Consider the following 14494-nt stretch of genomic DNA (forward strand, 5'->3'; position numbering starts at 1 on the left):
TAAATAGAAAAAAACATGTGGAAATTGAGAAAACAACTTCAGTTTGATGACACATGCCTCTCATTAAAGGTCACAAAACATAAAAAAACAGAAACGTTCTGAGTTTCATCATCATCCCTGACGGATTGTAGACTTCAGCTAGAACATCCTTCTAGGGAGAGGGAGACGTTGCCAGTTTCAGAGAGAGAGAGAGAGGTTCATCACTTTTTTGTCCCCTGGAAACATTTGATTGGTGAACTTTGCCTGTTTTCAGGCAGTGGAATACCACTTTTTCGAAGTAGAGCACAAACGTGTTTGTTTCTGTTGTCGTGAAAGACCACTTATGACCACCACAAGGTGCAGGACAAAATGACTGACACAAGGTCTGTTCTTAAGCCATGCCTGAAGTACAGAGATCCTTTCCAGCAGCACTGTTTGGTGCTGGGTGCCTCAGGAGCACAGCCTGTCCACCAGACGCAAAAGAAAAAATGTAATGGTTAAAAAAAAGCTAAGCTCTGCTGGTCCATGTTTGGCCAGTTTAATAATAAGCAGTTGGACCCAAGATGCAGAGTTTAAAACAAAAAGTGTCCTTTTAATGGGAAACGTATCTTAACAAGATCAAGGGTGTGGTTTCTCAAAACCACAGTTTCTCTTCTATGCTACATAGGTGTACACTTTACGATCCTCTGGCGTCCTCGCCAAGTATTCTCTTTCTAGGAGTCCTTCTATACGCTTCTTGATAACCACAGGACTGGGGAGAAAACGTGCCCGGAGGTGTTCAGTCACCTAAACACACAAAGTTGAAACATAAGAAAAAGGCAGCGTTTAAACAGGCGTAGATGGAAAATCATAGCTTACAGACTAGGGGAGTGTAAAAGTGTAATCTTATCCTTTTGCCTGACAAACCTTTTTTTTTTTTATCAAAATTATGCAGTCCGAAGAAGACTGTAGTTTAGTTTATTCTTTGTTTTTATTGCTGCTACTTTCCCTGTTCTTTTGTTTTGAAAAAAGAATTGGATACTTGAATTATGTACTTTTTATATTAGCACTTCGCCTGTCCTTGGTTTTAAATGGACAAAAACTAGATTTTTCTTTCTTTTTGTATCAGAAGCCTAATATGCAGCAAAGTTGATTAAAAGACATTTTTGAATGAAGTATCGATGTTTATTGTCTTTAATATCAGTCATCACATGCCGCGATCAACATACAGCTAAATTTAAAAGCTGATGGCTAATTAAGAGCAATTGAGAATTTGTGCGATTCATAATCTGATTAGTCGATTCATCTTTTCAATAATCCATAGATTAATCGACTATCAGAATAGTCGTTAGTTGCAGCCCTATAACAGACCCAACTTCATATGATCATGTGCGTAACTAACCTCCGCCATCAGGACATTGTGCTGCATCTTCTTCCTGGACTTCATGATTCGGACAATGGCTGCCTCTATCTCATGCTTCCTGTCATCGTCCACTTTCTGCCGTGTCTCTTTCCTTTCGGGGTCTGATTCTCCTTGTTTAGCAGCAACTGAGAAAGTAGAAAACAGAGATGAGATGAGGTTCGAGGAAGAAAGGGGACAAACCTTCAATGTGCTGTTTTATATTAGCAGTCGTAGCAGTTCCTTCTTACTCCCACATCCCTGTTACATTTATGAACATAGGATTTAACTTATCACTGTGTCTGAATCACTGACATATTACACTAAAGTATTCTATGAACTAAATGTGCATTTAATACTGTACACAACCTATTGTAACTTTAGTTATCGAATGCTTATATAATTATCACGTGCTCATATTTGTTTAAATGGCAGGATGACCAAATCTTACGACAAAGTAGTAATGAAAGAAAGAAATCCACAGTATCAGGTTTCAGATGTCCCGAAATGAAACCCTCAAACCAGAGACACGTTGTGCCACAGACAGTTGTGGACAGTAGCTGAGACTTCAGCTCTCTATAGTTTATGTTGTCCACAATCCTTTTGCCCACCTGTCTGTATTTTGACTCTGTGCAGTTTGGAAGTAAACTGATCATTGACTGTAAACACGTGTCCGTTTTCAATCTCCTTAGACTTTGGCTCCTTGGTGAGAACCCGCTGTGTGGGTTTCCCACAGGCCAGAGACTGCAACGCCCGCACTAGCTCCCGCTCGGGGATATCAGTCTCCTGCTGGATCTCCTACAGACAAGGACAGAAGCAGGGAAAAGGTTGTAAAGAAGGAATGTTTTAAACTCTGTCCTGTAGAACGACAGAGATTAAAGCCAGATAAAGGTGCTTCACTGTGCCCCCCCACCTCGAAAGTGCACTTTTCCCTGTTGTTGAAGAGCATGAGGATAGTCATCTGGAAGGTGGAAACCTGCAGTACATGCCTGCGGGTGTTTGAGCCCGTCACCTGGGCACCTCCCACACCCACTTCGGAACCATCCTCCTGCAATTGAAGAGGGAAGGAAGGTGAGTTTTGATGAAAGCCAACAAAGTTTTAGTAATAATATTACCAAACAATAGCATTACTGCAGTATTTTGACCATGCTTCTACCTTTTTAACAGCTCCGTAAAAAGTTGCGTTGAGGTCTGCCCCGCCCATGTGGTGCTGAAGTTTAAGCTGCCTGCCACTGTGCTTAGCGAGGTAAAACCTGGAAAACAAAGACAGGATCAAATAATATTGAGCCCCCAGTGTGTGTAGTATTAAACATGAGTGTACTCAAAGGAGTATTACCTTTTAAAGATTTCAAATGCGTGTGTAGGACCAGGGGGGATAGTGCATGTTGAGGTTGCAGACTGTGTGGGCCAGTAGCCGGTAGTGAGGACTCTAACTATGAGGTCCACACCACTTAAAGACGCCTGAGAGAGAGAAGCAGGGAGGTTACACACAAAACAACTAGTGTTTGCTTTCTGTAACATTCTGTGCTAACGAGTTAAGACTAAATTACTTTGCCCAGATCTTCTTCCAAAAACATATGATGAAATGTGCAGTGTCATGTTATATATGTGTCTTTTTCCATGTGCCCTGTTTAGAAAGATTGTCACTGTGCCCGACTGCCTTACCGACGTGGTTTGTATGTGTTGCCTGAACTCATCCATGGTGATGTCGGAGATGCTCATGTCTCTGAACATTCCTTCAAGTTTTGTGGTGAACTGACAGCCACATTCTGTCTGCGAGAGGAAAAAGACAGAGAGCAGTCATTTGAAACTGCCAACAGGGCAATATAATGAGGAACAGTACAAGTGATGTGCATATAAAGTGCAGCCAAATGCTATTCTTCCTTTTACCTTTAGTTTATGGATCATGCTCCTCTCTGAGTCGTCTGAGACACTGTTGTTGCTGAGCAGCCTGCGAGACAGGTGCTGCTTATAGTACCTTTCAAACAAATCCTTCTCCTGCATGAACCTAAACAACACCATGGCCTTGTCAAGGATGTACTCCACATCCTGTTCTGTTAGCTGGGGGGGGGGGGGGGGGGGGGGGGGTTTGAGGAACATTCACAATTACATTTTTTGGAGGGCGTAAAAAGACAATCGTTGTAAGTCACATACCCCTTTGACTCCTTTCTTGAGCTTATCGTCGATGAAGAGTGATAGATACTCTGGAGAGCGAGAATTGAGATTGAGGAAATACTCAAAGTCGCCAGCTATGGTTTGTTTGAAGAGTCTGTCATTGTTGAAGGACTCAAGGAGGAAACAGTCAAATCGTGTCTTCAGGTCTAGCAGGCCCTGATGAGGAGAAAATTACAGGAAACTGATATGATCTTTGTCATCTGACAATAAAAATGTAATATTTTGGACATAAGTTGAATCAACATACCTGTATATAGTCAACAGGGTTCTTGCCCTCTCCCTCTTCTGACACCAGAGCTTCGCCTTGCTCCCTCAAGTAAGAGCTCATACACTCACACATCGTTTTCAGGCCGTTTGGCACGCGAGTAAACAGCTTGTACATGCATGCCAGGTCTGAGAGGGATACAGTGTGAAAAGCAATGAGAAACCAGATGAAAATGCAGGAGAAAGCCAACAGGAAGATAATAACTTGTGGTGCAATTGCTTGTCATTTTAAAACTAGAATTAGATGCAGAACAAAACAGTTTTCACCGTCTAGCTTTCCATTCTTGAGCATATGGACGAGGCCCGAGTTCTCCATCTTTACAACTTCCTTCATGTGTTTAGAAATTAGCTCCCGTTCCACCACCTTGACAATGTACTCTTCTGTAGACTTGTCCAAGCAGTGCAGGACTCTCCCAATTTCTTCATTGATTCTGGCCTCTACCTTCTTTATGTAGACACTGGCACTGTTTTCAGCAAGGAGCTTTTGGCTCTCCATCTGAAAAAAAACAAAACAGATATAGCATGTTGTTTAATTACAAAGACTTGTAATAGAAACAAAGAGGAGTCCATTAACCTATCAGAGACTCACCTGGAAGAATTCAGCTGACATATCTAAGAAAGGGCCCTCAAAGTCCTCCGCATACACAAACCTGCCATCCAAGCCCAGAATCATTAGCATCTGGCAGGCGATTTTGATGTCACCCCTGTAATAAATGAGTGTACAACCTCCATATTAGCAATCATTAAATATAAAAATAATAACCCTTACCCTGAGGAATCCTGGAGAGGGCGTATAATTACAAAAACTCTTTTGAACTGCGTACCTATTTACAACCTCTCCATTCCTCTCACGTGCGATCATGTCCAGTAGCGTCTGTCGCAGGTGGCCTTGAATGCAGCCGTAGCGAACCACCTGGTCCCTGAATATGATGAGGCCAAGGTTGTACACATTCTTCACATTGTTCTGTTCAACATAGACTCGGTCCTGGGAGATGAGAGAATGGTGCGAAAAGGACATCAGACACTGTATGTATAGAGAGACGTACCATGGCCTGAATCTGATTGATTCTAACTCGATTACATTCACATAAATGTATAGAGATTTAGGAAGCAGAGTATGAAAATATTTAAGAATATACAGTTTATTTGGAAGTTATTTATCATCTTGATTCATGAATTCAAGCTTTGTTTTTTTCGTTGTCAAAATATGTAATTCTATGCAGTGCAAACTACTTGTTATATTGGCTTAATATAATCTAAATGCTTTTATTATAAACTAGACAATACCACTGACAGGTTGCAAAGCTCTTATAAGATACAAAATACAAAATGACTGGCAGGTATTTGAATACCTGCCAGTCATCTTACATGCATCCCTTCGAGATGGCATAAATTGTGACGGGAGAATTGGAGATTCAATATTTAACGTGCGGCACCGTGTTAAATAGTACCTGGTTCCAAATTACACCTGGTTAATATTCACACAAAAGATGAGAGGATTATTTCTGATTCCTCATAGATTTTCTATATTACAATTAAAATGATGAGTTATATAAGTCTACTAGAAAAATAAATAAATTCTTCCTGAGTCTGAAGAGAGGCAACTTTGAGAACAACAAAGTCCCACTTGCTGCATCTGTCTCGCTGCTCCCTAGTGGTCAGCAGCCTGGTAACAACAGCTGCAGGTTGCGAGTCTGCACTAGTTTTACAACAGACAGCCGAACTGTCCGGGGTTAATGCAGGACAGGAAAAAGGAGACCGTTTAACAAAACAACCCCAGGGGAGCTGTGTCCTCTCTGCAATTACTGGGCCATTGTTTAACCTACACTAGTTTGTATCTCAAAGGCTCACTCACTTGCACACAACCTCATAAGCCCTTTGGACTGGTTGTGGGCTAAAGTAAATCAACTAGTCCTGCCAGTTTTTCCAACTAAACAAATACCTTCAACAACAGAGGCTCATTGTTGGGCCCACAAATGAAACAGCACCTTATAATCAAAGCCCAGAAAACGGTGTAGTTGAAGGCTGGTCAACATGATGACTACTCTTCTACAGCACAGAAGTATGATTTAACAGAGATGAGCCCCATATTACACTTACAATGACACGCAACCCATGAGGGAACGCTATAACTCCTAATCTGTTCTTTTTGACAGTAAATGAAAAAAGAGCTTTCACTGCATAGTGGTGGAGAAGACTGTTACTAATCTATAACTACTATAGTATTTGCTCAGTAAGACATAAGATGAGGCATACCCACCATGTACATGAGGATGTCTCTGATCATAACCATGGCCGTTTGATGGTCACTCCAGGCCTGATTCATTGTTTGCAGAAAGTTATTATTTAAAGAGTTCAGGACATCTTCCCGGACCTGAAAATACAAACACATCAGATCGGGTCAATGGAGGACAATGACGAGGAGAGGATTGTGAGGAACCTAATTGTTAGTAAATGCGATAACCATAGGTCACTCACAGTCAACTTGTGAACTTAATGCTTGATAAAAGAGGTATAAACTTAACATCATGAAACAATCCTTTAGGTGCATTGGTTGCCTTCAATGAACAGTGTTTTTAATCCATAAGGAATGGCAATTGTCATCTTTTTTTCTCCTTTTCTCACATACCAATTATAAAATGTTCTGTATATTATCCATAAAAAGAGCAGCATTAGAGACGTATATATCTATTTACTTTGTTGACAAGGTGCTCAGTGATGAGCTCCCTCAGGCCTGTGTACAGCTTCTCTCCATGCTTGTGGAGCACCATGATGTAGGCAACCGTGTGCAGCTCCCCAAAGCTTAGCCCACAGTTGTTCTTCCTCTGGATCTCCTGGATGGCATTCTTTACAACGCCCCAGATGTTATCCATATTCTCCGCATCCATCGTCCTCTACGAGTGAGCACACAGATGAAGGTGTGTTTATAATTTTTTACCAAATGCATGCTAAGTAGATGAGGGCAGTGATGTCAAGGCTGTCAACAACAAAAAAATATTTGGGTGATATATGTCCTGGGAAAGCCCAGGACTGTGTTCATGTACACAGGCCCGTAGCCGGGATTCAAGCAATACTGAGGTCGAATTTCAGGAGGCTGAAGGGCAGCACCTGGAATTTCTGGGAGGATTTCCCCGATCTAAATATTCACATTTTAAGATGTGTGGAGAGCAACTATTGGATAACAGTAGCTACCATCTGCAGCGAAGGTTTCGGTGTCTGCTCTATTATTTTTCGCTCGCCGGGAGGTAATCGGGCCATAAACACACTGAAAATCGATTTGAAAACGATTTAAATGATATATTATATATGATCAAATATGCCTCCCCATACCTGATTTCCCTGCTGTTCTCCTGGAGTTTCAATGATGAAATTTCCCCATCTGCCCATCCGTTGCAATCGTGAGTTTCAGTTATGTACTTACTCATTTGTCAGTTGTGTCTTAACCGACAAACACAAGCAGACGGACACAGAGGCAGAGGGGGGCACAATACCACCCACATACATGCTGCTGAGCACATCCTATTTGTGCGTTGTACAAGTTAATTTTAGGCAGTTAAGTCGCTCCGGACCTCGGTATCCTCAATGGCAGCTACCGCCATACATGTTCAGGAACTTCTAGAGTTACCGTGGACATGTTTACTGTGGTTTTGAGCCTTAGCTCTGTAGCTAACACTTTATGACAATGTGTCTATAACAGCTCGAGTCAAACCCCTGCTGTAATAGAACACAGCTCACCGCTATCGTTGTCCTAATGATACTCGCAGGCTGACTGCAGCTTGGCTAACGTTAAGTATGCTAGCACCCAGGCGTGCTTCCAGCTAGCTACTGTCTGCTCGCCTCTAACTGGAGAAGGTTTCCCTCATATGCTAACATTAGTTAATATCAGAAAATTACTCCATTGTCACACCAACATTTTTATAAATTTAAACACACTGAACCAGTAGCACAGTTCCATATGCTTCGGGTATCACATTTTGTGTCTTGGTGTCTATGGAGCCGGTGAAATACTTACAGGCGAGTCTTGTAACTTCCTTTTGTTGGTGTTGGGCATAGTTAGTCGGGTCAGTTCTTGTTTCTGAAGCTGATTTAAAGGCTAAATGAAAGGCAGCTGCTGGTGTCAGCTTTCAGTGCCAGGGTTGCGTCAGTGAGCGTGCTGCGTTGTTGTAACTTACTTTCTTCGCTCTCTTCCCTGTTGCTTTTTTTATCATTTTTTTATCATCATTATAATTATGTGTTAATTTTGTGGGGGTCGTCTGCTACGCGTACAGGTGCAAACCCCACAGGTCAGTTTTTCGGAGGGTGGGCTAACATCCATTTGCATTACCACCAATATCTACTTCTCTACTTGCATCATAGGAAGTTAAAAGGTCATACTACAGGGTCTACATCAAAGAGTAATCCCGATGTCTAGACCTAGAAAAAGCCTTTGCAGATGCTGCATTACTATTCCATATTTTCTTTAACCTAGAATGGGCCCTTTATATTTAAATGCTTTATCTTTACATCGGGAGCAGATCCTCTCCACGGACGTGACCATGTTTTTTCCAGTCATCCTACCATGTTTTTTGCAGTGGTCCAAACTGGACAAACTAAACACCTTTTGAGTTTTTAACTCTTACCACAGGTTCTCTTGTTTGGAAGGGGAGGGTGAGATGAGGGGCATTCAGCTGCAACATGCAACCTCACCACTAGATCTCACTAAATTCTACACACTGAACCCTGAAGGACAAATGAACAGAGCTCACCGAGATACAGACTTGTTGCCAAGTTGGACGGAGTAAACATGCAAAGGGTTGTAGTGTATGTAGAGACTGCTGAATCGGCATCTGACCTTTTTTGCACTTGATGAAGCCAAAAAGAATCAGCTTATCATTGGGCCTTCCCATTATTACATTGTCCTGACACCACCACTGCTCAGTTTCTTTTCATCGATGTCTTGAAAATAAGATATTTCATCATTATTGTCATTCTCCTAGAGTTGCAACAAAAGATGAAGGGAACAAATTGTTTCATCAACAAAGGCACTGGAAAAGGAACACTGTGCTGAGCTTTACGCTTCTTGAAGCTGTGCCTACCAAAACGCACTAGACGGCACCGAGTAAATACTTATTTCAAACTATCTAATACATCTATCATGACCAGAAAAACAAGAAAGTCTCAAGGGGCATTATGAAAAACACAACAGGAATCCCGCAATTTTGTATTTAGTGGCCATTTTGGCCATATTCCATATTTTTACTATGAGGTCCTTGTACCAGGGCTTACATCAGATCAACTTCAAATTGAGATGAAAATAAAAAACAATTAAACATTAAAATTACAATTTCTAGGACTGCCAAGCAGCACTGAACATGCCCGAGCGCATGCATTTTGAAGAGTGGCATGCGTTTTGCGCACTGCGGCAAGGATAAATGCTTCACTTCCTGCGTCCGTCACGTGATGTCGATCCTTGCCTGCTTATTGCTCATTCGATTAAATACATTTGTTTTCAATCACTGCCCTATGATCGCTGTTGTTTTATATAGATCTGTGATTAACTGAGGCCAGTATCACACAGATGGACCGACGGAACCAACCATCCCAGCACAAACATATACAAATAATTATCTTCAAATTGTATAGATTGGGGACATCACAGCTGTCTCTGAATAAAAAAATGCTTTTGGACATTTACCGTCATTCATGTAAACGAGTTCTCCACTGTCCGTGTGTGTGTGTGTAATGCTGTGTTCCAGACGACTCGTATGTCAGATATTATGACCTGAAATTGCCCAGTTCCGACTTCACGTCAACAAAGATGTCTGACTGTGAGAAGCTGATTAATTTGTGTCGTGATGAGACAATTCAACAGTAGCCAGTGCAGCCTCCATTCGTACAGAAACAAAGAGGAGGGCGAAGACGCCATTATCTTTTCATTAGACTTTTATTCTTGAAAACACATACAATACATAAAGGAGAACACACACTGTCATTGAATCTCACAAACCAAGAAACCATTGTTTTAATCATATGAACTAGTTAAGAACACCCATTAATTATGTGCAAGGAACACACTTTAACCTTAAAATGACATGAAGGACATTATGAAAAAAAGATACAATAGGTAGAAATAAGATATATAAACACAAATCTTTGGTGTTATTCAATGATTTACATTTTCTAGGGACATAAAAACTGTTAATAGTCTGTTTAAAATAGTGAACTATGAATATGTATAATTTGAATAGCTGCTGATAATCCTATTTAATCTTTTGTAGCAAAGGTTGCAACTGAATCACTTCTCTCCTGTATGAATCCTCACATGTTGTGTAAAATAGGACTGAACCTTAAATCTGTTACCAAACTCAGATCAACTAAGCAGTTTCTCTCCTGTATGACTCCTCATATGTCTATTTAGACTGCCCCTTACGTTAAATCTCTTACCACACTCAGAGCAACAAAACTCTTTCTCTCCAGTATGACTCCTCATATGTATATTTAGACTGCCTCTTTGGTTAAATCTTTTACCACACTCAGAGCAACTAAACGTTTTTTCTCCAGTATGACTCCTCATATGTCTATTTAGACTGCCCCTTACATTAAATCTCTTACCACACTCAGAGCAACAAAACTCTTTCTCTCCAGTATGACTCCTCATATGTATATTTAGACTGCCTCTTTGGTTAAATCTTTTACCACACTCAGAGCAACTAAACGGTTTTTCTCCAGTATGACTCCTCATATGTCTATTTAGATGGCCCCTTACGTTAAATCTCTTACCACACTCAGAGCAACAAAACTCTTTCTCTCCTTTATGACTCCTCATATGTATATTTAGACTGCCTCTTTGGTTAAATCTTTTACCACACTCAGAGCAACTAAACGGTTTTTCTCCAGTATGAATCCTCATATGTGTACTTAGATGGTCCCTTTGGTTAAATCTTTTACCACACTCAGAGCAACAAAACTTTTTTTTTTCTGTCTTACATCCCATATCACTAAAATACTGTTTGTTATTTCTTGTATTTAAAGTACTCTGAGGTTCCCTGGTCCTCATCCAATCATGCTCACTGTCTTCAGTCTCAGAAGAGTCTTCATTCTTGTCCTCAGGACCTGGTTGTAAACGTCCATCAGGACCTGAGTTCCTGGCTGGTTCTGGTCCTCCACAGTCTGCTCTGTTCTCCTGCGTCTCACTCAGATGAAGGGTTGACGATTTAAGTTTCTCTTCATCTTCTTCACTCTCCTTCACAAGGACAGGAGTCAATGTGAACTTGATTTCAGTCTCCTCCCGTCCTTGAAGCTGCTGTCCATCCTGATTGGTCCACGGTTCCTCCTGTTCATCTTTAATGTGGGGGGGCTCTGGGTCCTCCTGGTCCACAAGAGGGCTCCACTTCGGCTGCTCAGAGGGAACCTCTTCTTTATTCACCATCAGTTGCTGAATGTCTGCAAGACACACTGAAACACAAATATACACGTTTATCATTTCAGAGTTTCCAGAGGTGTTTGGAAAAACTTGTGTTGTGTCGTTTATTGTCGACTGTTGTGATTTTTGAACGATCACATTCGGGAAGTAGAGATGTTGAGGCCGTTTACAGTTGGTTTTACGACGCAGCTCGTAAATGAAGCAGCCTTAAACAAAGGGTTTCTGGTAAAAAAAGGTTTTTCATTTTGAGGCCAAATAAACCAATTAGGTCACTCACAGAGGAGAACAGGGCGAGTCGACAAATCCCCCGTTCTGTGAACCCTTTGTTAAGTGACACTGTGTGTGAGGAAGTCATAGAAAATCAGTGACTTGAGTGACACCCTGAAATCTACGGGAACCCATTTGTTCATCCCTCTAAACATCTCAGTAGTTTCTTCTATCAATCATTGCCCAAATGTAAACAATTGCTATCACAGCTGCTTTCAGACAAGGCCTGTGGGTAAAACTCAGAGACATGTGTCCAGACTTTCTGTTTCAGACATGAGCAACACAGCAGCAGGTTTTTTGGCACAGACTCGTTTACAACAGCATCAAATCCTCCTCATTATTCAGGTGAGTTGGAGCAGCCGGGTGCAGCAGATAGATACAGGATGTGACGTATTAAGTCCGCTGCTCGAGCGAATGCTAGCTCACGTTAGCCTGTAAGCGGTTCCTCTAGGGTCTGACCTGCTCTGTGCAGCCGGACCACGGACTTCATCGCGGCAGCGAGCAGCCTCCTCTGGCGGCAGATCTCCCGCTCGGACGGCTCTGTCCGCTCCACTCGGTCTTCGTACTCTGCCACGGTTTCCTCAAACTCCGCGAGGATCTCTTCAACCGCCGCCATTAGCCGCTCGGTGAGCATCGCTCTCATCGCCAGGACTTGAGCCTTTCCCCCTCCTTGCTCCACCTGCAGCAGGAAGTCTTCAGCGGCAGCGCTGATCCGCTCATGTACCGACACCCGCAGCAGCTGCACGGCGAACATGTTCCTCCTCTCTGCGCTCGGAGCGATCACAGAGAGCCAGCGACAGGAGAGCAGAGACTCCGAGCTCGGAGCCAGCAGCGTCCCCTGTTGGACTGGAGGACGAAGAGGAAACGAAAGTTATAATACTGCACAGTAGAAATACTCTATTACAAGTACTTGTTAAACAAGTAATAAAGTATAAGCAACAAAATAAACTTAACCAGTGGTGGAAGAAGACTTCGGATCTTTCACTGAGGTAAAAGTACCAAGACAGTAAAGTAATAGTCCCTTACAATTAAAAGTACCAAGACAGTGAAGTAGAAATACTCAATAATTAAATTAAACAATCTCCGACAGTAAAACCAAAAATTAATGCAATTTCTAGGACTGCAAAGCAGTACTGAACGGGCCCACTGCGTCAATGATAAATGCTTCCCTTCCTGTGTCCGTCACGTGATGTCGATCCTTGCCTGCTAACTGCTAATTACGGTCAACGCTATCAATTGCAGATCACACTGTGAAAACTTTATGTAAAATGAATGATAGTTGTAAAATAAAGCTTATTTCCTGTTGCCAATAGGTGGCGCCATCAGTATTATTACATACAGAATAATAGATCCGTTCAAATAGGGGCTCTGATGTAGCGTGAGCAACGGTGGGGGGGCACCGTTGAGCCATTTTGCCACGCCCATTGAAAATTCCTCCAGAATACGTACATTTTCACCACTTTCAAATTTTCTGCAAATTTTGGTACGAATTTGAGCATGTGAAAGCCGTCAAATAGCCAATTCATTAGCCTGAACAATTATATAAAATTTCAATAGGGCCTCAACCTGTCTCACTCTGTTCGGTGCTCTGGCCCTTTATTTTATTTCTGACCCCAGCTAAAATGGGATTCTGGCACTGGCCTGATTTGGAAGTTTGGATGACTGAAGATATATATATAAAGTTTGGTGAAGATGTGGATACCAGGTGAGACACATTACAGATCATATTATTTGTGGAATTTGTCTCTTTCTTTCAATAAAAATCCAACACCAGGATTTCCACCTGAGACATGTGTTCTTTTAATTGGACTGTGGAAGCGTGGTTCCATTGTTCCAAAAGGCTGCAAAAACCTTCAGCTCTCTGATCCTGCTGGAAAAAAACATGGCTTAGCTTTTGAATCTCCAGCAACTTCAGCAGAAAGTTGAGAATTTAATATCCCTTAAACGACAAGGCAGTCACAACCCTCTCTGACTAATCCGGTATGTCTCAACCTCCTTACTATATAGCATATAATTTACAGATTGTGGAGTTATACGGTCTCATAAGAGACAGCCTTGATCTTTGCTTTCCCCTAGGGAAAATTTGTTGTGAACAGGTGACAACAAATAAATAAAAGGTATTTATGTATCACCGAAATATAAATATATAGAACAGGCCTTATGTCAGGATCAACCTTAAAGTTCATATATAAGCATTCAAGTGTATTGCATATGTGAATAGCATCGCATTGAGAACACAGTCCTCTCGTCATTGATTAACAATACTTTCAGTAGCTTCAACAGTTGATTCCTCTTGTTCAGAGGGCCATGAGAAATGGACAGCAGAACCAAACCTGCCGCCCTATTACACCAAGACGTATACTTGCCCTAACCTGTGACAAAACACCAAATTTGTAGAAGTAGATAAAACAATTCTGTGCTAAACCAGTTGTCAGCTGATGGCTGCTGTACTACTACTGTTTGGCCAGGAGAGGGTAGTATTTACAAAAAAAAAATGTATGCGGAGCACCATTAACTACACAATTGGAATGTTTTTCTTTTTTCTGTCTAGGGGAGATAGGCATATATTGGCCTATTATTTTAAACATAATCCCAATTCCTGATTATACGAGTGCTTGCTCACTAATAATTAATAGATTCTCTGTTACTTTTAAACATTGTCTCTGTCTCTCAGCAGTGACTATCTGCCGGAGTTTTTTTTAATGGGAATTTGAGGGTGTCGCACACAAGTAAAAATAACAACATAGGTAAGGTTAAGGCTTTGATTTAATGAAATTTGACTTTAATTAGTATATCAGAGTTTTTTCTTTTTTTAAAAGGGACTCTGCAAATTTTTCACTTATGACGCAAATTCTATTTGTGAAAAATATAAAGAAGCGTTTCCAATAGTTGTATAAAGCCAGGAGAAATGGTTCATTTGTATAGATTTAAAATGTTAAGAGTGAGATGTAGTTTGGGCACTGGGCTGAAGTAAACAGAGAGGGAGGGGTGTGCGCGCAGGGCTTTGGAGACAGACGCGCAGTGAGTCG

The 14494-nt window shown here is 41.5% G+C and overlaps 2 protein-coding genes across 2 annotated transcripts; both read right to left on the minus strand.

Annotated features, from left to right (window-relative positions):
* Nucleotides 1-633: 633 nt before the first annotated feature.
* Nucleotides 634-6684, minus strand: LOC128454780 (cullin-3-like). Its single transcript, XM_053438319.1, has 15 exons — nt 6493-6684; nt 6057-6170; nt 4621-4781; nt 4386-4500; nt 4064-4292; nt 3780-3925; nt 3512-3688; nt 3248-3418; nt 3023-3130; nt 2694-2818; nt 2514-2610; nt 2271-2405; nt 1969-2155; nt 1361-1506; nt 634-765 (listed from the first exon to the last, which is right to left on the minus strand). Exons 1-15 carry the CDS (start codon nt 6682-6684, stop codon nt 634-636), a joined length of 2235 nt encoding a protein of 744 aa, XP_053294294.1.
* A 3016-nt stretch (nt 6685-9700) lies between these two features.
* On the minus strand, nt 9701-12244 carry LOC128454473 (zinc finger protein OZF-like). Its single transcript, XM_053437884.1, has 2 exons — nt 11925-12244; nt 9701-11230 (listed from the first exon to the last, which is right to left on the minus strand). Exons 1-2 carry the CDS (start codon nt 12217-12219, stop codon nt 10146-10148), a joined length of 1380 nt encoding a protein of 459 aa, XP_053293859.1. The 5' UTR covers nt 12220-12244; the 3' UTR covers nt 9701-10145.
* Between the last annotated feature and the right edge of the window lie 2250 nt (nt 12245-14494).

This window comes from Pleuronectes platessa, chromosome 13 (assembly GCF_947347685.1).
Source record: "Pleuronectes platessa chromosome 13, fPlePla1.1, whole genome shotgun sequence".
NCBI lineage: Eukaryota > Metazoa > Chordata > Actinopteri > Pleuronectiformes > Pleuronectidae > Pleuronectes > Pleuronectes platessa.

What these genes read in the sequence shown, in the direction of transcription:
- LOC128454780 (XM_053438319.1), bottom strand. Translation starts at nt 6,684, where the DNA reads ATGGATGCGGAGAATATGGATAACATCTGGGGCGTTGTAAAGAATGCC. An exon ending in GCATTTGAAATCTTTAAAAG is followed by an intron (nt 2,611 to 2,693) that starts GTAATACTCCTT and finishes TTTGTTTTCCAG; the next exon opens with GTTTTACCTCGCTAAGCACA. An exon ending in CAGAGTCAAAATACAGACAG is followed by an intron (nt 1,507 to 1,968) that starts GTGGGCAAAAGG and finishes CTACTTTCTCAG; the next exon opens with TTGCTGCTAAACAAGGAGAA.
- LOC128454473 (XM_053437884.1), bottom strand. Translation starts at nt 12,219, where the DNA reads ATGTTCGCCGTGCAGCTGCTGCGGGTGTCGGTACATGAGCGGATCAGC. An exon ending in GGTCCGGCTGCACAGAGCAG is followed by an intron (nt 11,231 to 11,924) that starts GTCAGACCCTAG and finishes TTTGTGTTTCAG; the next exon opens with TGTGTCTTGCAGACATTCAG.